The sequence below is a fragment of the Pyrus communis genome, chromosome 13 (assembly GCF_041283825.1).
Source record: "Pyrus communis isolate YQ-2024b chromosome 13, ASM4128382v1, whole genome shotgun sequence".
In the NCBI taxonomy this organism is placed as follows: Eukaryota; Viridiplantae; Streptophyta; class Magnoliopsida; order Rosales; family Rosaceae; genus Pyrus; species Pyrus communis.
Genome location: NC_142577.1, coordinates 11,371,885 through 11,395,331, shown reverse-complemented (window position 1 = coordinate 11,395,331; position 23,447 = coordinate 11,371,885). Strand labels below are relative to the sequence as shown.

The 23,447-nt window shown below is 40.6% G+C and overlaps 1 protein-coding gene across 1 annotated transcript; it reads right to left on the bottom strand.

Annotated features, from left to right (window-relative positions):
- Nucleotides 1-16,571: 16,571 nt before the first annotated feature.
- On the bottom strand, nt 16,572-17,481 carry LOC137738197 (uncharacterized). The gene has a single exon (XM_068477828.2). The coding sequence runs from the start codon at nt 17,276-17,278 to the stop codon at nt 16,742-16,744; it is 537 nt and encodes a 178-aa protein (XP_068333929.2). The 5' UTR covers nt 17,279-17,481; the 3' UTR covers nt 16,572-16,741.
- Between the last annotated feature and the right edge of the window lie 5,966 nt (nt 17,482-23,447).

Genomic DNA, 23,447 nt, shown 5'->3' with positions numbered 1-23,447 from the left:
TAGATATCCATTGTTTAGGCCTACTACTCAGCCATTTATGAAATGAATTACAGAAGAGGTATCATCACTGATGAACAAGCTGATTGGCTCTAGTGCAAGTGGGAGATTGTTGGAAATGTGCCCTAAAACCAATCATTTGATGATACTTTACGGACATTTCAAACTAATGTAGTTTAAATGTAAAGGGCAAAGATTATTGTTTGAGCCGTCTCATATAAATGTTATATGCTTAAACGATAAGTCCAAGGAATATGTGATTGGAAGAATGCGATCTAAAGAAGTTAGATTCATGAGACCATTCTTTCGTTGACACATCCTAAACGTTCCTGATCATAGGATTGTCAATTGGGCATTGACAGTCCGTTAAGATCAGTACGTGCTATGTCTTCTCTCAGGGAGAGTGACTAGTCTCGAGTCATTGGTGTGTGTGACATCAAGACAAGTACGTAGGTGCTCAATAGAGAATGAGTTCACTGAACACGATCAACGAAGAGTTCTCATATTCATGTCACATGAGAACTCATGGTTGGGATAATGCAAATTAGTCTTTTGACCTGAGGCATCACAGTTGTCTTGTGGTTAGGTCCTTAATATTTGATTATGTCAAAGTCACTCCATCAGGAGGGTGTCCATGGCATCGTTGGGGTTAAGCCACTTAGCCATGGAGGCAAGTGAATGCGCAACAAGGGATCTCTAACCTTCAAACTGTTTGAGGGAGAATACTCTATGATATGATTAAGAATCTTTGGCCAAAGTATGAATGAGATTTAGGAATGTGTTCCAAATCACATTCAAGGTAATCATATAAGCACAAGACTCACATTGGATAGTAGACATGAATAAACTATCAAACCAAGCAATGTGGTCAAGAGTATTGTATTAGAGAAAGACCGTATTGCATTTGTAATCCTAAAACTGAATAGGTTCTCCACCTCTTCTGATTAGCTTGGGTAACCATGACATGCTGCTAGGCGTCAACCATGGTTTATGGAAGCCCTAAAAGTGTATTATCACTAACGGGAGAATTGAAAGTAAGTTTCAATTCACAATCGATTAGAAAGAGTTTAATCGCCCACTGCCTCGCTAAAAGGAACCTAATGGATCGTTCACCGAGTAAGGTAGAGTTTGAAGAAACAACGGAGATGAGTAAGAATAATTAAATGGTTTAATTATTTATCTAAGGCTAGGATTAATTAATATGTTAATTAATCAAACGAATAAGTTCGTTAAAAGACCTCGGGATAGTTTTGGACCTTAAGGCCCAATGGGCTTCGAACGTCAAGTCCATTGACTTAAGTTGTATGACAACTTAATGAATAATGATTCACAAAGGCCCAAATAGCCCAATAAATCCCTAAGGCCGGCCATGTTAGAGAAAGAGTGGGTTTTGACTTATTTACAAGTTTACCACTCAAATGAATTAAGGAATAAGTATGACTTAATAGCCAAAATTCACTAAGGGTGATTTTTGGGGAAAGGATGAGAACACAAGCTCTCCTTTCTCTCTAAAATTTCGGCCAAACCTTGGAGGGATCATCTAGCAATCAAACTCCTCCAAGGTCACTCATTTCCTCTTCATTATGCCTTGGTGATGAATCATTAGAGGTTCTCAATTTTGGGAACTTTGGAGAAACCTTTTCATCCATCCAAATCCATGGATCTAAGATGCAAGGAATGAAGGCCCTCTCTTTGGGTGATTAGCCTTTGCTTATGCAAAGAGGAATCTACAAAGGTATTGATTTCTCAACTCACTTTGTTTTTGAGTTGAGTCTTGGTTCACCTATCTACTAGGCTTTGAATTTCATGGGTAAATGTTTTGTTTTTAAGTGCATACAAGCATGATTCCGCCTTTAATTGTTAATTGCATGCTATTGATGTTGCTTAAATGAACATGTTTTTCACAAATCTTCCTTCAGGAGCTGTGTGAGGGAAATCTTGCCCAAACAAGATCGTTCTATATTTTACAAGTATCCTAAACAAACACTAACTTGAGTGTCAAAGTGTTTTATTGTAGGTCCCCCTCCTCCCTCATTGATGGTGAGCAAAGATGGTGTCTAAAGCTTCTCAATGTGTTCAAGATTACTTGTTGGTGGAGAATTGAAGTATCTAAAATTTTTAGCTCCAATAGTTGATGCCATCTGTGGGAATTCATACAAAAAGCCGTATTTGGGAAGTCATGGTTTCACCCACACCACAATGGGGGCACGGGCCAAAAACCTAGATAAGTTTTTCTATTCTTCTATGTGCCCAAATTAAAACCCTCAATTGCCTCTATCCCTTGTTCTCAGTTAGCTGGATGAAGGAAAGCACAATCACTACACGATGTTGTAACCAAGAGCAACAATAAAACATGGGAATACTTAAAAAGGGTAAAACATAGGAAAATTTTCAGAGGCAAAGACAACTCTTAACCGGCATCACCGTTGCCGTCATTCTTTTCCTCGCCTTCGCAATCGAGTCCCCCAAAGCCGATACAGCTCATCTGCTCGACAAGAATAGGAAGTTCTGGAGGGATCAAGAGGTTGTCTCCATGCTCCAACTCATAACCCTGTGAACACGGAAAATTCCAAAAAACAAGAAACAAGAATAACGTGTACAAAATAATATTTTTGTGTTTAATGATTTTGGGGTTACGATCTCTTAAATTTGGTCCTCTGATTCAATCTCCGTAAGATGTAGATTTGTTGATCCAAGGGCCGTCGAGGCTTGATCTTGGATGAACAGTTGTAAGTTTCTTCAAGGGCCTTCGTGGCTTTGATCTTGAAAGTTGATGGAAGTTTCTTCAAGGGCCTTCGGGGCTTGATCTTGAATGTTGATGGATGAGCGGATCTTCAAGGGCTTTTGGGCTTGATCTTGAAGAACGGTTGGTTTTCTTCAAGGGCCGTCGAGGCTTGATCTTGAATGAACAGTTGGTTTTCTTCAAGGGCTTTTGGTCTTGATCTTGAAGAATAGATGTGTGGATTTGTTTGTTGATCCAAGGGGCCGTCGGGGCTTGATCTAAGGATGAACAGTTGATGAATGGATCTTCAAGGGGCGTTGGGCTTGATCTTGAAGAATGGGTGTATGGGTTTGTTGAGGTTGTTGATCCAAAGAGCCGTTGGGGCTTGATCTTAGGATGAACGGATAATGAATGATGAACGCTTTCTTCAAGGGCCGTCGGGGCTTGATCTTGAATAATGGTTGTGTGGATTTCTTCAAGGGCTTTTGGGCTTGACTTTGAAGGATAGATGTGTGGATTTGTTTGTGCTGTTGATCCAAAGGGCCGTTGGGGCTTGATCTTAGGATGAACGATGAACACTTTCTTTAAGGGCCGTCGGGGCTTGATCTTGAGTTGGTGGAAGTTCTTCAAGGGCTTTTGGGCTTGATCTTGAATGTTGATGGATGAGCGGATCTTCAAGGGCTTTTGGGCTTGATCTTGAAGAACGGTTGGTTTTCTTCAAGGGCCGTCGTGGCTTTGATCCTAAAGGTTGATGGAAGTTTCTTCAAGGGCCTTCAGGGCTTGATCTTGAATGTTGATGGATGAGCGGATCTTTGATGGATGAGCGGATCTTCAAGGGCTTTTGGGCTTGATCTTGAAGAACGGTTGGTTTTCTTCAAGGGCCGTCGTGGCTTTGATCCTAAAGGTTGATGGAAGTTTCTTCAAGGGCCTTCAGGGCTTGATCTTGAATGTTGATGGATGAGCGGATCTTCGAGGGCTTTTGGGCTTGATCTTGAATAACGATTGGATGTGTGAATTTGTTGAGGTTGTTGATCCAAAGGGCCGTTGGGGCTTGACCTTAGGATGAACGGATGATGAATGATGAACACTTTCTTCAAGGGCCTTCGTGGCTTTGATCTTAAAGGTTGATGGAAGTTTCTTCAAGGGCTTTTGGGCTTGATCTTGAATGTTGATGGATGAGCGGATCTTCAAGGGCTTTTGGGCTTGATCTTGAAGAACGGTTGGTTTTCTTCAAGGGCCGTCGAGGCTTGATCTTGAATGAACAGTTGGTTTTCTTCAAGGGCTTTTGGGCTTGATCTTGAAGAATAGATGGTTTTCTTCAAGGGTTTTTGGGCTTGATCTTAAAGAATAGATGTGTGGATTTGTTTGTGTTGTTGATCCAAAGGGCCGTTGGGGCTTGATCTTAGGATGAACGATGAACACTTTCTTCAAGGGCCGTCGGGGCTTGATCTTGAGTTGGTGGAAGTTCTTCAAGGGCCATCGGGGCTTGATCTTGAAGGAGGATTTGACGAAGAATAAAGAGTGCTTTCTCCATTCTTCGGGATTTTCTTGAGAGCTTTAGAACTTTAAGGCTTCAAGGTTTTGGTGTGTGGGTTTGTTGAGGTTGTTGATCCAAAGGGCCGTTGGGGCTTGATCTTAGGATGAATGGATGATGAATGATGAACACTTTCTTCAAGGGCCGTCGGGGCTTGATCTTGAATAATGGTTGTGTGGATTTCTTCAAGGGTTTTTGGGCTTGATCTTGAAGGTTGATGGATGAGCGGATCTTCAAGGGCTTTTGGGCTTAGTCTTGAAGAACGATTGGATGTGTGGATTTGTTTGTGCTGTTGATCAAAAGGGCCGTTCGGCTTGATCTTAGGATGAACGATGAACACTTTCTTCAAGGGCCGTCGGGGCTTGATCTTGAAGGAGGATTTGACGAAGAATGAAGAGTGCTTTCTCCATTCTTCAGGATTTTCTTGAGAGCTTTAGAACTTTAAGGCTTCAAGGTTTTGGTGTGTGTTCTTCAAGGGCCGTTGGGGCTTGATCTTGAAGGATGATTTGACGAAGAACGAAGAGTGTTTTCTCCATTCTTCGGGATTCTTAGGAATTTGGGGGTTGGATGCTTGAGAGCTTTAGAGTTTCAAAGCTTCAAGGATTTTGGATGTGTGGGGAGTATTCTCTTCCATTTTGGGAGTAGTGAAATGTATTTGTGAATTGGTGTTTGTTGGTGTGGGGAGTATTCTCTTCCATTTTGGGAGTAGAACTTTAAGGCTTCAAGGTTTTTGGTGTGTGTGGTGGATGAGTTGTTGATCCAAAGGGTCGTTGGGGCTTGATCTTAGGATGAACGGATGATGAATGATGAACACTTTCTTCAAGGGCCGTCGGGGCTTGATCTTGAGTTGGTGGAAGTTCTTCAAGGGCCGTCGGGGCTTGATCTTGAAGGAGGATTTGACGAAGAATGAAGAGTGCTTTCTCCATTCTTTGGGATTCTTGGGAATTTGGGGGTTGGATGCTTGAGAGCTTTAGAGTTTCAAAGCTTCAAGGATTTTGGATGTGTGGGGAGTATTCTCTTCCATTTTGGGAGTAGAGAAATGTATTTGTGAATTGGTGTTTGTTGGTGTTTTTTCCTCTTGATGGAGAAGCCTATTTATAGGCTTTGAGAGTGAATCACCACCATCCATTTTTTTGGTGAAGTGAGTGGATGTTGTAGGTGAAGTAAATGGAGTTGGTAGGTGAAGTAAGTGTGTGAGGTTGGTGAAGTAAATGGAGTTGGTGGGTGAAGTAAGTGGATGTTGTAGGTGAAGTAAATGGAGTTGGTAGGTGAAGAATAGATGGTTTTCTTCAAGGTCTTTTGGGCTTGATCTTGAAGAATAGATGGTTTTCTTCAAGGGCTTTTGGGCTTGATCTTAAAGAATAGATGTGTGGATTTGTTTGTGCTGTTGATCCAAAGGGCCGTTGGGGCTTGATCTTAGGATGAACGATGAACACTTTCTTCAAGGGCCGTCGGAGCTTGATCTTGAGTTGGTGGAAGTTCTTCAAGGGCCATCGGGGCTTGATCTTGAAGGAGGATTTGACGAAGAATGAAGAGTGCTTTCTCCATTCTTCGGGATTTTCTTGAGAGCTTTAGAACTTTAAGGCTTCAAGGTTTTGGTGTGTGGGTTTGTTGAGGTTGTTGATCCAAAGGGCCGTTGGGGCTTGATCTTAGGATGAACGGATGATGAATGATGAACACTTTCTTCAAGGGCCGTCGGGGCTTGATCTTGAATAATGTTTGTGTGGATTTCTTCAAGGGCTTTTGGGCTTTATCTTGAAGGTTGATGGATGAGCGGATCTTCAAGGGTTTTTGGGCTTAGTCTTGAAGAACGATTGGATGTGTGGATTTGTTTGTGCTGTTGATCTAAAGGGCCGTTGGGGCTTGATCTTAGGATGAACAATGAACACTTTCTTCAAGGGCCGTCGGGGCTTGATCTTGAGTTGGTGGAAGTTCTTCAAGGGCCGTCGGGGCTTGATCTTGAAGGAGGATTTGACGAAGAATGAAGAGTGCTTTCTCCATTCTTCGGGATTTTCTTGAGAGCTTTAGAACTTTAAGGCTTCAAGGTTTTGGTGTGTGTTCTTCATGGGCCGTTAGGGCTTGATCTTGAAGGATGATTTGATGAAGAAAGAAGAGTGCTTTCTCCATTCTTCAGGATTCTTGGGAATTTGGGGGTTGGATGCTTGAGAGCTTTAGAGTTTCAAAGCTTCAAGGATTTTGGATGTGTGGGGAGTATTCTCTTCCATTTTGGGAGTAGAGAAATGTATTTGTGAATTGGTGTTTGTTGGTGTGGGGAGTATTCTCTTCCATTTTGGGAGTAGAACTTTAAGGCTTCAAGGTTTTTGGTGTGTGTGGTGGATGAGTTGTTGATCCAAATGGCCGTTGGGGCTTGATCTTAGGATGAATGGATGATGAATGATGAACACTTTCTTCAAGGGCCGTCGGGGCTTGATCTTGAGTTGGTGGAAGTTCTTCAAGGGCCGTCAGGGCTTGATCTTGAAGGAGGATTTGACGAAGAATGAAGAGTGCTTTCTCCATTCTTCGGGATTCTTGGGAATTTGGGGGTTGGATGCTTGAGAGCTTTAGAGTTTCAAAGCTTCAAGGATTTTGGATGTGTGGGGAGTATTCTCTTCCATTTTGGGAGTTGAGAAATGTATTTGTGAATTGGTGTTTTGTTGGTGTTTTTTCCTCTTGATGGAGAAGCCTATTTATAGGCTTTAAGAGTCAATCACCACCATCCATTTTTTTGGTGAAGTGAGTGGTTGTTGTAGGTGAAGTAAATGGAGTTGGTAGGTGAAGTAAGTGTGTGAGGTTGGTGAAGTAAATGGAGTTGGTGGGTGAAGTAAGTGGATGTTGTAGGTGAAGTAAATGGAGTTGGTAGGTGAAGTAAGTGTGTGAGGTTGGTGAAGTAAATAGAGTTGGTAGGTGAAGTAAGTGTGTGAGGCTGGTGAAGTAAATGGAGTTGGTGGGTGAAGTAAGTGGATGTTGTAGGTGAAGTAAATGGAGTTGGTAGGTGAAGTAAGTGTGTGAGGTTGGTGAAGTAAATAAATGTTGTAATTTTAATACCTTGGTTAACATTTATTTCACTGAAATTCGATGTCTGCAAATGCCCTCACTTCAAGGCGCGTCGTAGACATGTGCTTGTCACGTGTAGAAGATGCATTTTGAAGTCCCTTAATGTAGATGTCAACCCAAGGGCCGTTGAGGCTTGATCTTGAATTGGGCTGGAAATTTCTTCAAGGGCCATCGAGACTTGATCTTGAGTTCGACTGGAAGTTCTTCTGGTTTCCTCCAATCGTTGATTTTCCACAGGCTTAATCTTGAACTGGGCTGGGGGATTTTTTTGGTCTCCCCCGAAGGTCTGAACTTACTCCTTTTATCTGGAGTTGAATTTGATTCAAGGGTGGTGAACACTTGATTTTGAATCGGACTTGTGATTTCTTCAAGGGCCATCGAGGCTTGATCTTGAGTGAAAATAGGACCATGAGCGGTTTCAGGATTCAGACACATGGCAGGCAAGCAAGAGGTGGAGGTGATGATTTTGATGATGATTTTGCCGTACACAGTTTATGCTCTTGCGGGCCAAAAGCGTTTGGTGCCGTTTGCAGTTTCAGCTCGTGCAAGCAAGCAGTTTCAGCTCGTGCAGGCAAGGAGCGTTTGGTGCAGTTTGCAGTTTCAGCTCGTGCAGGCAAAGAGCGTTTGGTGCCGTTTGCAGTTTCAGCTCGTGCAGGCAAGGAGCGTTTGGTGCCACCAAACGTTTGTAGTTTCAACTCGTGCAGGCAAGGAGCGTTTGGTGCCGTTTGTAGTTTCAGCTCGTGCAGGCAAGGAGCGTTTGGTGCCGTTTGCAATTTCAGCTCGTGCAGGCAAGGAGCGTTTGGTGCCGTTTGCAGTTTCAGCTCGTGCAGGCAAGGAGCGTTTGGTGCCGTTTGCAGTTTCAGCTCGTGCAGGCAAGGAGCGTTTGGTGCCGTTTGCAGTTTCAGCTCATGCAGGCAAGGAGCGTTTGGTGCCGTTTGCAGTTTCAGCTCCTGCAGGCAAGGAGCGTTTGGTGCCATTTGCAGTTTCAGCTCGTGCAGGCAATGAGCGTTTGGTGCCGTTTGTAGTTTCAGCTCGTGCAGGCAAGGAGCGTTTGGTGCCGTTTGCAGTTTCAGCTCGTGCAGGCAAGGAGCGTGGTTGTCACCTTTTAGGCTCGTGCAAACGAGGAGCTTTGGTTGTCGCCTTTTAGGCTCGTGCGAACGAGGAGCTTTTTGAATTTGTCAAACGATCTTAGAGAGGCATTCCTTGCAATCTTCATAGCAAGGAGTCTTGACTGAGTGATTGAAGAAGTCTTTGGGGAAGAAATCGCGCATCGTGATGGCAACGGACGATCTTTGTGTCATAATTTCATCATCCTCAACACTTTCATGTAGCTTTGAAGGTTGACGGTAGCTGCTTTGCCCCCTTTCCGATTGGTGAACTTGTGCAACCAATAGACACGACTTTCCTTCAGACATCCATAGTGCTGATGAAGAACCCCATTGGCCATTTTGGGGTGTCATCTTGTGCGCCTCAATAGCATGCTTTGGTGCCCCCAGCAAGGTCAGGTTGATGACCGACTCGCGCCTTTGATGCTGCTCTTGCTTGCTTAGCGGTATCAACTTTGCAGCAGCATGTTGAGGAGTGGTTGTGGCACCAATGGATGCTCCATTTGTGGTGGAAGTGCTCATGCTTCTTCCCTTGGTGGTTGCAAGAACGGCTTGTCCCTTGCTTGATGCCATTGATTTTGGAGGTGTGCTTTGGTTTTCTTGAACAGAGAAAAAGATGAGAGGTACAGATTGTCCCACCGGGCGTGCCAAATTTGTGAACACGGAAAATTCCTAAAAACAAGAAACAAGAATAACGTGTACAAAATAATATTTTTGTGTTTAATGATTTTGGGGTTACGATCTCTTAAATTTGGTCCTCTGATTCAATCTCCGTAAGATGTAGATTTGTTGATCCAAGGGCCGTCGAGGCTTGATCTTGGATGAACAGTTGTAAGTTTCTTCAAGGGCCTTCGTGGCTTTGATCTTGAAGGTTGATGGAAGTTTCTTCAAGAGCCTTCGGGGCTTGATCTTGAATGTTGATGGATGAGCGGATCTTCAAGGGCTTTTGGGCTTGATCTTGAAGAACGGTTGGTTTTCTTCAAGGGCCGTCGAGGCTTGATCTTGAATGAACAGTTGGTTTTCTTCAAGGGCTTTTGGCCCTGATCTTGAAGAATAGATGTGTGGATTTGTTTGTTGATCCAAGGGGCCGTCGGGGCTTGATCTAAGGATGAACAGTTGATGAATGGATCTTCAAGGGGCGTTGGGCTTGATCTTGAAGAATGGGTGTATGGGTTTGTTGAGGTTGTTGATCCAAAGGGTCGTTGGGGCTTGATCTTAGGATGAACGGATGATGAATGATGAACACTTTCTTCAAGGGCCGTCGGGGCTTGATCTTGAATAATGGTTGTGTGGATTTCTTCAAGGGTTTTTGTGCTTGATTTTGAAGGATAGATGTGTGGATTTGTTTGTGCTGTTGATCCAAAGGGCCGTTAGGGCTTGATCTTAGGATGAACGATGAACACTTTCTTCAAGGGCCGTCGGGGCTTGATCTTGAGTTGGTGGAAGTTCTTCAAGGGCTTTTGGGCTTGATCTTGAATGTTGATGGATGAGCGGATCTTCAAGGGCTTTTGGGCTTGATCTTGAAGAACGGTTGGTTTTCTTCAAGGGCCGTCGTGGCTTTGATCCTGAAGGTTGATGGAAGTTTCTTCAAGGGCCTTCAGGGCTTGATCTTGAATGTTGATGGATGAGCGGATCTTCAAGGGCTTTTGGGCTTGATCTTGAAGAACGATTGGATGTGTGAATTTGTTGAGGTTGTTGATCCAAAGGGCCGTTGGGGCTTGACCTTAGGATGAACGGATGATGAATGATGAACACTTTCTTCAAGGGCCTTCGTGGCTTTGATCATAAAGGTTGATGGAAGTTTCTTCAAGGGCTTTTGGGCTTGATCTTGAATGTTGATGGATGAGCGGATCTTCAAGGGCTTTTGGGCTTGATCTTGAAGAACGGTTGGTTTTCTTCAAGGGCCGTCGAGGCTTGATCTTGAATGAACAGTTGGTTTTCTTCAAGGGCTTTTGGGCTTGATCTTGAAGAATAGATGGTTTTCTTCAAGGGCTTTTGGGCTTGATCTTAAAGAATAGATGTGTGGATTTGTTTGTGTTGTTGATCCAAAGGGCCGTTGGGGCTTGATCTTAGGATGAACGATGAACACGTTCTTCAAGGGCCGTCGGGGCTTGATCTTGAGTTGGTGGAAGTTCTTCAAGGGCCATCGGGGCTTGATCTTGAAGGAGGATTTGACGAAGAATAAAGAGTGTTTTCTCCATTCTTCGGGATTTTCTTGAGAGCTTTAGAACTTTAAGGCTTCAAGGTTTTGGTGTGTGGGTTTGTTGAGGTTGTTGATCCAAAGGGCCGTTGGGGCTTGATCTTAGGATGAATGGATGATGAATGATGAACACTTTCTTCAAGGGCCGTCGGGGCTTGATCTTGAATAATGGTTGTGTGGATTTCTTCAAGGGCTTTTGGGCTTGATCTTGAAGGTTGATGGATGAGCGGATCTTCAAGGGCTTTTGGGCTTAGTCTTGAAGAACGATTGGATGTGTGGATTTGTTTGTGCTGTTGATCAAAAGGGCCGTTCGGCTTGATCTTAGGATGAACGATGAACACTTTCTTCAAGGGCCGTCGGGGCTTGATCTTGAGTTGGTGGAAGTTCTTCAAGGGCCGTCGGGGCTTGATCTTGAAGGAGGATTTGACGAAGAATGAAGAGTGCTTTCTCCATTCTTCAGGATTTTCTTGAGAGCTTTAGAACTTTAAGGCTTCAAGGTTTTGGTGTGTGTTCTTCAAGGGCCGTTGGGGCTTGATCTTGAAGGATGATTTGACGAAAAACGAAGAGTGTTTTCTCCATTCTTCGGGATTCTTGGGAATTTGGGGGTTGGATGCTTGAGAGCTTTAGAGTTTCAAAGCTTCAAGGATTTTGGATGTGTGGGGAGTATTCTCTTCCATTTTGGGAGTAGAGAAATGTATTTGTGAATTGGTGTTTGTTGGTGTGGGGAGTATTCTCTTCCATTTTGGGAGTAGAACTTTAAGGCTTCAAGGTTTTTGGTGTGTGTGGTGGATGAGTTGTTGATCCAAAGGGCCGTTGGGGCTTGATCTTAGGATGAACGGATGATGAATGATGAACACTTTATTCAAGGGCCGTCGGGGCTTGATCTTGAGTTGGTGGAAGTTCTTCAAGGGCTGTCAGGGCTTGATCTTGAAGGAGGATTTGACGATGAATGAAGAGTGCTTTCTCCATTCTTTGGGATTCTTGGGAATTTGGGGGTTGGATGCTTGAGAGCTTTAGAGTTTCAAAGCTTCAAGGATTTTGGATGTGTGGGGAGTATTCTCTTCCATTTTGTGAGTAGAGAAATGTATTTGTGAATTGGTGTTTGTTGGTGTTTTTTCCTCTTGATGGAGAAGCCTATTTATAGGCTTTGAGAGTGAATCACCACCATCCATTTTTTTGGTGAAGTGAGTGGATGTTGTAGGTGAAGTAAATGGAGTTGGTAGGTGAAGTAAGTGTGTGAGGTTGGTGAAGTAAATGGAGTTGGTGGGTGAAGTAAGTGGATGTTGTAGGTGAAGTAAATGGAGTTGGTAGGTGAAGTAAGTGTGTGAGGTTGGTGAAGTAAATAAATGTTGTAATTTTAATACCTTGGTTAACATTTATTTTACTGAAATTTCGATGTCTACAAACCCATTGGTATCATCAATTGGGGCCATGCCTGCCAGGGCAAAAGCTTTATTCTTAACCAGTTTTTCAGAAGTTCAGAATGAGTGGCGGATTTCAAGTAGCATTTACACAGCACCCATGTACAAAAGGACTATGGTGTTGGAATGTACCATTTAAGAGAATTGCACTGGATTAGACAGAATACAATCTATTACTATTGGATAATGACACTTTTGATCGGATGGAAACGTATTCCTTAGTGGTTCTTTTATCTATCATGCTTATTTACAACCATATGGGTGGAATAGATGAAGGTTCACTTGATCGTATCTGTCTTGTCACTCAAATAACCAAGCATGTACGTGTTAAAGCTTATGGAGGAACCAAAGCTTCTGAAATTGGGCAGTTCTCCAAAATCTTTGTGTGTATTTTGAGGGGCTCCTATCTAAATTTATCAGAAGATTGTGGAAGGTTAACGCCACGTGAATATCAGGGGCTTGCTTTGAAGCTAGTTGAAGACAAAAAAAAAAAAAAAAAAAAAAAAAAAAGGACGTAGTTGCTAAAAATGAGGCATGAAGAAAAGAAAAAAAAAAACGGAAAAAAGGCCAAAAGTGAGGGAACAAAGGAAAGAACACTGCATTCAATCCTATCTGGAGAAAGACAATTGAAAGGCCAAAAGTGAGGGGAACAAAGGAAAGAACACTGCATTCAATCGTATCTGGAGAAAGACAATTGAAAGAAGTGACAATAAATTCCTACAAAGCGAAACAGGAAAACTAACCAAATACACGTGGGAGATCCATTGTGGAGTGGGGGCACGAAAGCACCTCCTAGCAGATTGTGTTACCAAAGTTGGGGATAATATGAATCATGCTTATCGCTCACTTGAAATGCATGCTGCTGATTACTACGATCAAAGATAATGAATCGTGTTTCAATTTATGAGAATATGGAGAGAAAGTGGAAATGCTTATATTACACATCGTTTGGTTGCATATTGAAAAGAAATTATTCGGCAAGCACTCATGGCTTGGAGCACGCTATTACTACATAAATTCATGATTGAAGATCATAAGACTGTCAATTGAAGACGTAGAACGAATTAGGGCTGAAGGCCCAAGACTGTGGGAACATACAAAAAGTTGCCTTGAGAAGACATGAAAGTTGTCCAAGCAACAATGGGGGCACAAATTTACACACCAAACATAGAGAAGAATTTCTTTCCTCCAGCTATTTTACAATTTTCCATTAAAATACGAATTCTATCATTACATATTTTCGTCATAAAATGTTAAAGAAATTTGCATACCCATCCTCTATTGCTTTACAATTTTACAAAGAAAAATCTTTCACCGGGTTTAAATTCTGCATGAAGAACAATCTTATCTGAGTTCATACTAGAATATGTGTATAGTCCATGTTACGTTTTAGACAGAACTTCTAAACTCTTTCTATTTCTTGAATTGGTCAGGAAATAAATTACATGTCAATCACTCTTGAATCAGATTCTTTGGAACTCATCAAAGGATTGAATATCTGGCTGACGTTGACTCGACTATATTTCCATACTTGGATGTTATAAGATCTAAATCTTTTCAGGTGCTTTTATTTGGAAGTGAGTTTCACGATAGGTGAATCGTGTGGAGTACGCACACGGATAGTTGGGTTTGGAGACCCTATCATCGAACCATAATTGGCGATGAGACTTTGCATTCAAATGGGATAGATATACAATGGTCAAACTACATTGGGTGAAGTTGCAGCCTAAGACCATCCCGAATCGTCCCTTTATCCTGTTATAAGGAACCAAACAAAGGAAGAAACACCATTGCAGAAAGAGAACGTTGAGCAACATGTGGGGGCAAATGACAAGCTTTCTACAAGGAAAGTTTGCATGGTGGGACAAGCCACGATTTCCTTAGGATGTTGGATTAATCAAGGTAATGTTTGCTCGTGATTCATATTTGAGAAATGGTTTGGTCTTTGGCAAAAATGACTAAAAGAAGGAAGATAATGCACAATGCAGAGGTATGAAAACTGATGTTAGACTACGAGTACAAGTAATGCTATTATATATTGTGCATTACTGACTCATGATCATACCCAGTAACAATAATTCATGTATATCGCTATATGGACAATTTTTAGTATGCTAAACATGAAGATTGAAAAGCCACGTATAGGATGTGTACTCAAGGCTTTTGAGCAAAAGAAAAACACTCTACATCAACTCCAGTGGCGACAAAGTTGCCTGAGAGGAGTGTTTGAACAGAATAATTATAAAGGCAAGATGATGATGATCGGCATGCCACCTCTAATCCCCAACATCATGACTGAAAGAGGCTACATTGCTTTGATGATTTCCCATGTACTTGAATGTTGTTGCTGGCAGAATTCAGGATGCGAATGTTTAAGGCACGACAACTATGGGTACCGTACCAACCCGCATATATGCTACGGTCCATCTTTATAATGCTTGCTTATGAATTGCATGATTTATTATGAACTGATGTTTGTGAATTTGAGACCAAAAGAGTGAAAACATAAAATTAAGCCAAGGTTTACAAATTAAGATCAAAAATCTATGATGGAATGGGTTAAGACCAAATCAAGAATGAAAACACAAAATCAAATGGCATGACACCGAATTAAGATCGAAAACCCAAGATCGAATGAGTTACGACCGAATTAAGATCGAAACCCAAGATCGAATGGGATAAGACTGAATTAAGATTGAAAACCCAAGATCGAATGGGTTAAGACCGAATTAAGATCGAAACCCAAGATCAAATGGGTTAAGATTGAATTTAAATCAAAACCCAATATCGAATGGATAAGACTGAATTAAGATCAAAAACCCAAGATCGAATGGGTTAAGACCGAATTAAGATCCAAAAACCAAGATCGAATAGGTTAAGACTGAATTAACATCGAGAACCCAAGATCAAAAGGGTTAAGACCGAATTTAAATCGAAACCCAACATCGGATGGGTTAAGACCGAATTAAGATCGAGAACCCAAGATCAAATGGATTAAGACCGAATTTAAATCGAAACCCAATATCAAATGGGGTCAAAAGGTTTGAGATAGAACATAAATATAGGTTACAAAACCCATAGATCAAAAAGGCCGAAGTCCCAATACCGAGGGTTCAGGTCCCTAGACCGAATTATGGCCAAAGCCCAAGACTGAGGGCGTAGACCCTAGTTTGAATTATGGCCGAAGGTTAAATTATAGTCTGATCTTAGTCAAAGGCTAAACTATGATTGTAGCGAAGGCTAAACTCATATTTGAAGATCATCCACATGTTTGTTGGTATCATACCAATGACATCACATGAATTTTTGCAAAAGAAATATTTTTCCTCTACAAACTAAGATGATATGACTTTGTAGAGAAAAAAAAAAGGGGGCATTTGTGGGTGCAAAAATTAAGGTTCAAGCAATGAGTCACTTCCCATTAATCCTAAATTTGGGGGAGTGGAGTTAGAATGATGGAGCATGATTGAACACTTCCATGGAATGTGTAACATGGAGAAATACAAGGAAAGTGGAACTTGGAGTCTATAAAAAGGCATAATCACACAAGAACGAGGGGGGGGGGGGGGGGCGGAAGAGGTATGAGAGCATTCTATATTTTACAATTATTTTGAACAAACACTAACTTGAGCGTCAGAGTGTTTTATTGCAGGTTCCCCTCTTCCCTCATTGATGGTGAGCAAAGATGGTGTCTAAAACTTCTAAACATGTTCAAGATTACTTGTGGATGGAGAATTGAAGTACCTGAAATTTTCCGCTCCAATGGGAGAACATAAGAGAAACAAAACTGGGAAACTTGAAATTGTGGGAAACTTGAAACTGAGTTTCATAAAGGAATTTCCAAACAAACTAACAGATAGACCAAAATCAATCCTCTCGAATACACCTGTCAATATTAAGGATTTTTTAGCAATGCAAAATAACGCTGCATTGAGGAAATCAAAACCATAACCCATCTTCAAATGTTAAAGCCTAGTTCCTATCCCTACTTTTTATACATTCATACATAAGCCCTTTCGAGCAAGTTTTCTTGATTAACAACCCATAAGCCTTTTTGAGCCTAGTTAGTATTAAGGATTTTTGCTATATCTTAGGATAGCTGAAATTGAAGATAAGATAAGAGAAAATTGGTTAAGGTGGCTTGGACATGTGACACGAAGACCTACAGACGCTCTAGTTAGAAGATGTGATAACGAGACAGAGGATCAGGGGCAAAGGGGTAAAGGAAGATCTAAGAAGACTTGGAAAGAGACCCTAAAAAAAAGACTTGGAGTACTTGAATCTAACAAGGCTTGACACAAAACCGAATGCAGTGATGTTCTATAGACCACAAATAAACCCTATGCATTTCTCAAGTAAAACGAGACGTCCCCCCAATACTAAAAACATGAATAACCTTACCCTAGAAGGCTAGAACCCAGAAAATCAGGAACTGATCCCCACATTAATATACAGATTCTAGCAGACAAGGGGATGAACACACAAAAACATAGATAACGTTGACGAGTTTAGGTCAATTGCAACAGAAAACAAGAAATTAGTAAGCTCGAATTTGAAGTAAAATCGAATTCTAACACGAATAAAAGAAATCATAAACCGACATTATACTCAACAACATCCAACTTATAATGTAAACTTCAGCATAAGTAGAACATTCCACCCTAACTGAAACAGCAAATAAGGGGATTATAAAGCCTAACCAGTAATCTAGCGATTGCGCTCGGCAGGCAACGGCCGATTAAATCCACCGCGGCGGTTCATATACTGTCTTGGCTGCCGCTTCGTGACGGCTCTAACGCCACTTATATCGGCGCCCAGCACCGGCTTCCCTTTTGTCGAGTCGAACCCAGTCGGAATCCCCAATTTCTTCATCATCTCAATCTCATCCTCGTCCATACCCTCACCACCATCACCATCGCTGCTCGGCTTCTGCTGAGTTTTCTGCTCCTTCGTGATGCCCTCAACCAAGTCCAAAACCGCAGCCTTCTGCCTCTCCCTCTCGTCCTCCACGGTCGACTCGCGGCGCTGCCGCTTGCGTGGCTCCGTCGAGGGGCTGCGGTCGTGGTGCTGGCGCCGCCGGTGGGACCTGTCGTCCGGAGTCCAAGAACGGGAGATGGAGCGCGTGCGGGAGCGGGTGTGGCGTGGTCTGGTGCGCTCGGGTGTATGCGAGCTCTTGATGCGGACGCGGTCGCGGTCTCGGCGTCTTTCTCTGTCCCGGTCCCTGTCTCGTTCTCGGTCCCCCATAGTCTGCGTGAGAGTAAGGAGTAACTCGGAGGGTTCAAGATTTTAGAAGAAGCGGGTGCTTATCAAGGAAACAATGGTTGTGTTCGGCCCGTAAATTAGCCATGGCCCTGCAAGCCGGGAATTTACTTGAACACGAATTTGGTAATTGCGAGCGTATTATTATTAGTTATCGTTGTCTAGTAGACCGAAGTTGAGTGACAGAGATTACGGTATTTAATTTCTAGACAAAAGATTGTGGTATTGAGTTAGAAGTAGCTCAACTTATGGACTTTTAGCCAAAAGATTGTGGTATTGAGTTAACGTTTAGTGACAGAGATTGCAGCAGTAATTAACTTCTAGCCAAAAGATTATGGTTTTTCTTTACCGTTTACACTATGTTTGGATGAGGGAAATAAACATGGAATTTTGGCAAAAGTTGGAATTTATAAATTGACAGGCACCAATTCTCTTGTTTGGATTTATAAACATAGAAATTTAGAATTTCCGCGTGGAAAAAAATCTTGGAATTTGGGATCACCAAATCCCAAGTTCAAATTCCATGTAAATAGGTGTCATTTATCAATTTCTATGATTGAGAGTTTAAAAATAACAAATTCCGTATTCAATTTCATTGTTATTTTAGGTTAACCAAACAAAAAAATTTACAAATTCTAGAAAATAAAATCTCGTCATTTCAATTTTCGTCATTTTTAAATTCCTTAGTAATCTTAAATTTATTCACCCAAACATAGTGTTAAGGACTACACTTGTGGAGAGAATTCCATCACAATATGTAAATGGTGAAGAGAGAAAGAGATTGCTTGAGTGCGTTGTATTTAAATAATAATAACAATTGAGAGGGAAAACTTATATTAAAATAGAGAATACTTGTAAAAACAACAAAACAATAATAAATTGAACAGTGCTTTGAGTTTAATTGGAAGAAATGAAAGAGCTTGTGATGAAATGAAATGAAAGAGTTTTGAAATGAAAAGAGCCTTTGAACTGAGAAGGGTGTAATTGTTGTCACACCTTAAAAATGGGCACGTAACAGTACCACGCTTTATTAGTAATGCAATATTATAGTGTTCAAATACAACACTATAGCACTACATTCCCATCAGAACGTAAGGCTATAGAAGAGTAATAAAATAATTTATTTTTAAGTAGTACAAAAGCAAAAATCATTTTGGTAAACAAAAAAATAAGAGGCTTTGAACTTGGAAGGGTGTAATTGTAGTGAGATGTGTTTGATTGTTTTTTGATTTAATTCTATGGTTCATAAACTCTTATATTAGTCGCTCTGGTCCTCTAATTTAGTCAAGTATTTCACTAACTTCATTTATTTTCGCTAATTTAGAATTAAAACAATTGAAAGAGTTGGAAACAAAATGAAAGAGAACAAAATAATAACTAAAATTTAAAAAAAAAATGAAAATGGACGATAAAAAATAGTTAGAGAAATAAAATGAAAGATAACAAAATAATAACTAAAATTAACAACAAAATTGAAAATGGACCATAAAAAATAGTTAGAGAAATAAAATGAAAGATAACAAAATAATAACTAAAATTAACAACAAAATTGAAAATGGACCATAAAAAATAGTTAGACTTTAGCAACTTTCATATATTCTGCAATACGATTTTGAAGCTGGCAAGACATCGAATTGTGGTTGAACTTCAACTAACAAACCACAATTTTTTTTCTTTCTCATTTTCTTCTAAAAATATTACCTAAAATAAATAGGGGCTTCAAAGCTTATCGTAGTAACAATATGGGATGAAATTCCTAATATATCCCTAAATTTAATGTAAAAGTAGATGGCACTAGTAAAATGGATGCAAGATTAAATTGGAGGACAATATATGCGTTAAGAGAGCGAAAATTCCTACAAATATCCTTAAATAAAATAGGAATTTGTCTACAATACAGTTATGTATTTAATACAATCATCTAACTTTCAGATATAATTCATATAGTTTATACTAGAAGATCAAATTTGACAACTGTATTAAATACATAATGGTATTGTAGCTACCAACATTTATCGCAAAATCAATGGGATACAAATCAACATTAAATAAGATATAGCAATAAGACTCTTCAAAAGAAATAGCAACAAGAAAATCAAAATTTAAATACTGGGAAGGACCAACGAAGATCAATAAGGGTGGTGGTGTGAGCACCTCTGAGCCAAAGTTCTACATACCCTTGTTTAAACGCAAAAAATCGCAAGAAAAGCTAGGCAAATCAAATTGAGAATTAGTTGAAAAATAATGAAGCCAAATGGTGATGATGGTAGAGAAAAAGGATGACCTGCATATGGGGATCAAGATGGTGGAATCAGCTGCAAGAAGGGGGTAAATAAGGGAAACGAGGTTAGGCTTATTGCAAACGACAGTAGGGAAAAGAAAAGAAAAAGCAGAAACATAAGGGACTGCCACCGACCCTGGCCATAGCAAGGCCGATGGCAATGCTGGAAATCTGAAATGAAAACTAGAACTTACAATATGGTGAGAATGTCTCTCACTGGAAGACAAAAGAGTTGTGAATATGATCTTTGGCCTTACTTTGAAGCTCTCAAACGATAGCGAAGCCCAATAGTTAAACAAAAGATGGAGAATTAGCTACCCAAAAGACGGAGGTGATCGATTTGGCATCAGAACAATCTTCTCAACGCCCTATTCCAAAGAAACATCCTAGAAAATCCAAAAGGCTTTTGGGTCTCCACGATGTATAGTGTTCAAGGGAAGAAGCGTCCTTTAAGGTGAACTGTATTTACGACGAGCAAGAATATCTACAGAACACCTGAAAAGAAAGAAAAATGGCTTGCAAGAAACAAGAATGGTAGATGTCATTAACAAACCACTAGCGATCGACTCTAACATCCTGATGTTTTCAAATCGTGATCCGGGAAGACATCCATTCACCCCTTGACAATGCCCTCACTATCAAGGTTCAAATCTCCAATGCCCTAGTAAACCGTGTCCTAGTTAATAATAGCTTAAGGGTCAGTGTCTTATTCAAAGACATAACTAAAAAGATGAGAATTCTCGACAGCATCAACAAGGAAAGATAACCTTCCACAACTTCAATAGGGCACCGGTGCAATCACTAGAAATGGTAAAGCAAGCGGTCCAAGCAGAGCCCTATAACCACCTTGTGACTTTCCACATAATGGATTGCGCAAGTCCCCACAACGCCATCCTTGGCCGGAACTGGTTACACAAGATAAAGGTCGTCCTATCCAGTTATCACCAATTACTCCATTATCTAGCTCCCGACAGAGCAAAAGAAATAAAAGGAGATCAATCGGTAATGCGTTACTGCACTGTCGAGAGCATGAACATGATTAGGAAAGAAGAATGAAGCTTCAGCATCTGCATAGATAAGTTAGTATAACAATCATAGTTAGGGGTCAATAAACAAGTTATAAGGAATTTGAACTAGATCTTGACCCCCAAGATGACAGTACGCCAAATTCAAAAACAAATGAAGATGCTAAAGGAAATGCAAACTAAATAGCATAATAGGCATGTGGTTGAATTCCTCAATGATTTAAGGTTCAGATTCTCATTCGTTATATAGGCTGACAATAAGGCCTTGATTTACAAGTTTACTTTTCATACAAGATATACATAAAAGGAAGGTATTTAAGAGATATGATTTGTACAAGAAATCACATAAAGATCATAGGAAATCAGGAAAGGGAAATCACTGAAGAATCACACAAAATCAAGGAATTATTGGCTATCACACCTCTGCAAGCTAATAGTACAATCATAAACAGGAAGCTTGGAGACAAGTAAGTGGAAGCGACTAAGCCAAAGAGCCTTAGTGAAGATATCAGCTATTTAGACATGTATAGAAACATAAAGGGACAACAAGCTTCTTACGAACAACCTTATCACAAACATAGTGGTAATCCACTTCAACATGCCGAGTGTGAGAATGAAAGACAAGGTTAAAAGTAAGGGAAATGGCGCTAATATTATATATTGCAAAAGATGGAGGGGCAGCTAAGGGGCAATTGAAGATCATGAAATAACATATGGAACCAGAAGACAGTTTCAGTGATGAGAGCAAGTTGTCGATACTTAGCCTTGGTACTAGACCGAGAGACCCTATTTTACTTCTTTGCACTCCAGAACACAGGCTTGTAGGTGATGCCATGATGAGAAGCGCCAACAAGGTAACGTAGAATCCGTTTTACGGCAGCCTAATTAATGGTAATCGGCTGGTGAAGAAATTGCCATACTTGATTGACCGCAAAATTGATATCGGAAAGGGTGAGAGTCAAATTTTGTAGAGCTTCAACGACACTCTAGTATTCTATGGGATCAAGCAAAGGGTCACCCCAAATCCTTAATAAGTGTGACAATACGAGCCGGATTATTACCTGTATCGTCAATGTATATTAACAAATAAATACAGATAGTCCTATGAATGTAAGTAAAAAGGGAAGTGTACATAGATAGTGATACCAAGTTTGAGGCTCTTGATTAAGCCTATAGAGAGAATGATGTAGTTGACAAACATGGTAAGGGAATTGGTGATCCACAAAACCATGGGCTTATTGTATATAAACCTCCTCAGACAAGGAACCATGGAGTAAAGCATTTTGAATGTCTAACTGGAAAATAGGCCACTTAAACTAAATAGACACGACCAATATCAATCGAATAATGGAATGATTAGCAACGGGACTAAAAGTTTCACCATAATCAAGACCTAGTTGCTGTTGAAAATCGTTGGAAACTAAACGAGCTTTGTATCGCTGGATAAAACCATCAAAGTTACGTTTGATGCAAAACCCATTTACTGTGAACAATGTTCATTGACGCACTGCAAGGAACAAGTACCCAAGTGTCAGCACACGGGAGAGCATTAAATTCATCAGCCATTGCATGATGCCATTGCAGAATTTTGTTAGCTTGTGTGAAGCATGTAGGTTCAATAGAGGATGCGATGGAGACATAAAGCGTATCAGGCTTGGAATTTTTCTAAGATTGAGTGACCATGGGATGAGTGCATTGGGCCGTAAAGCGTTGGGAAGAAAAGGCGGAGCTACAGACATGACCACAATGGAATATGGCTAAGCATGAGGCGGGTCCTTGGTGGAATGGGATGGAGCAGCTGGCAAAGCATTGGTGCAGCCAAAGGTGAGGACCTGGCAGTTTTGGTCATGCTAATAAACTTGAAAATTGGTGGGTTGTGGGCTAGGTTAACATCAAACAGAATGGGTGCTTAATGCATTGGATGCTTTAGAAGCTGAATTGCTGGACAAAACAGGGGCACTAGGAAATGGCTTAGTAATTTCTAGAGTAAGAGATAGGGCTGGATCAGACTTGGATAAGGCAAGAGAAGAAGATAACTCATTAAAGGGAAATGTACCTTCATAAAAAATAAAATGTCGTGATAAAAAAAAATACAGTTGGTAGAGACGTTGAGGCATCAATGTCTTTGATGATTTAAAAAGTAACCAAGAAAAATACATTTAGTAGAATGATAACAAAGTTTATTATTATTATAAGGTCGAAGATAAGGAACACATGCACTACCAAACATTTTCAAAAAGGAATAATCAGGTTATTTGTCAACTAATTTTTTATAAGGGGAAATAAAATCAAGAAACATAGACGGAAGACGGTTAATAAGGTAAACAGCAGTGTGCATGGCCTCAACCAAACCTTTTTGTTCAGGATGGTGGGGACAAGAAACGTGGTGATGGAAGCCATGTTTAGTTAAAAAAATCCTGAAATCCTAAAAGTTAGCTTGGTATCAACAATGTGAGGTGTTTGCGTTCAACAAAACCTTTTTATTCAGGATGGTGGGGACAAGAAAGGCGGTGATGGAAGCCATGTTTAGTTAAAAAATCCTGAAATTGATGACTAGTGTATTCACCCCCACCATCAGATTGAAACATTTAATTTTTGTGGAGAATTGATTTTCAACTAAAGCCTTATATTGAATAAAAAGTCAAAATACATCATATTTTAATTTCATAGGATAAATCTAAGAATAGTGTGAGAAATTATCAACAAAGAGCACATAACATTTAAAGCCATTAACATAACTGTTAGAAGCACTCTAAACATCAGAGTGAATAAGTTCAAGTGGAGAAGAGGTACAAAAGTAGAAGCAGAAAAAGAAACTTAATACTTTTGCCCAACGGGCAAGAATGAC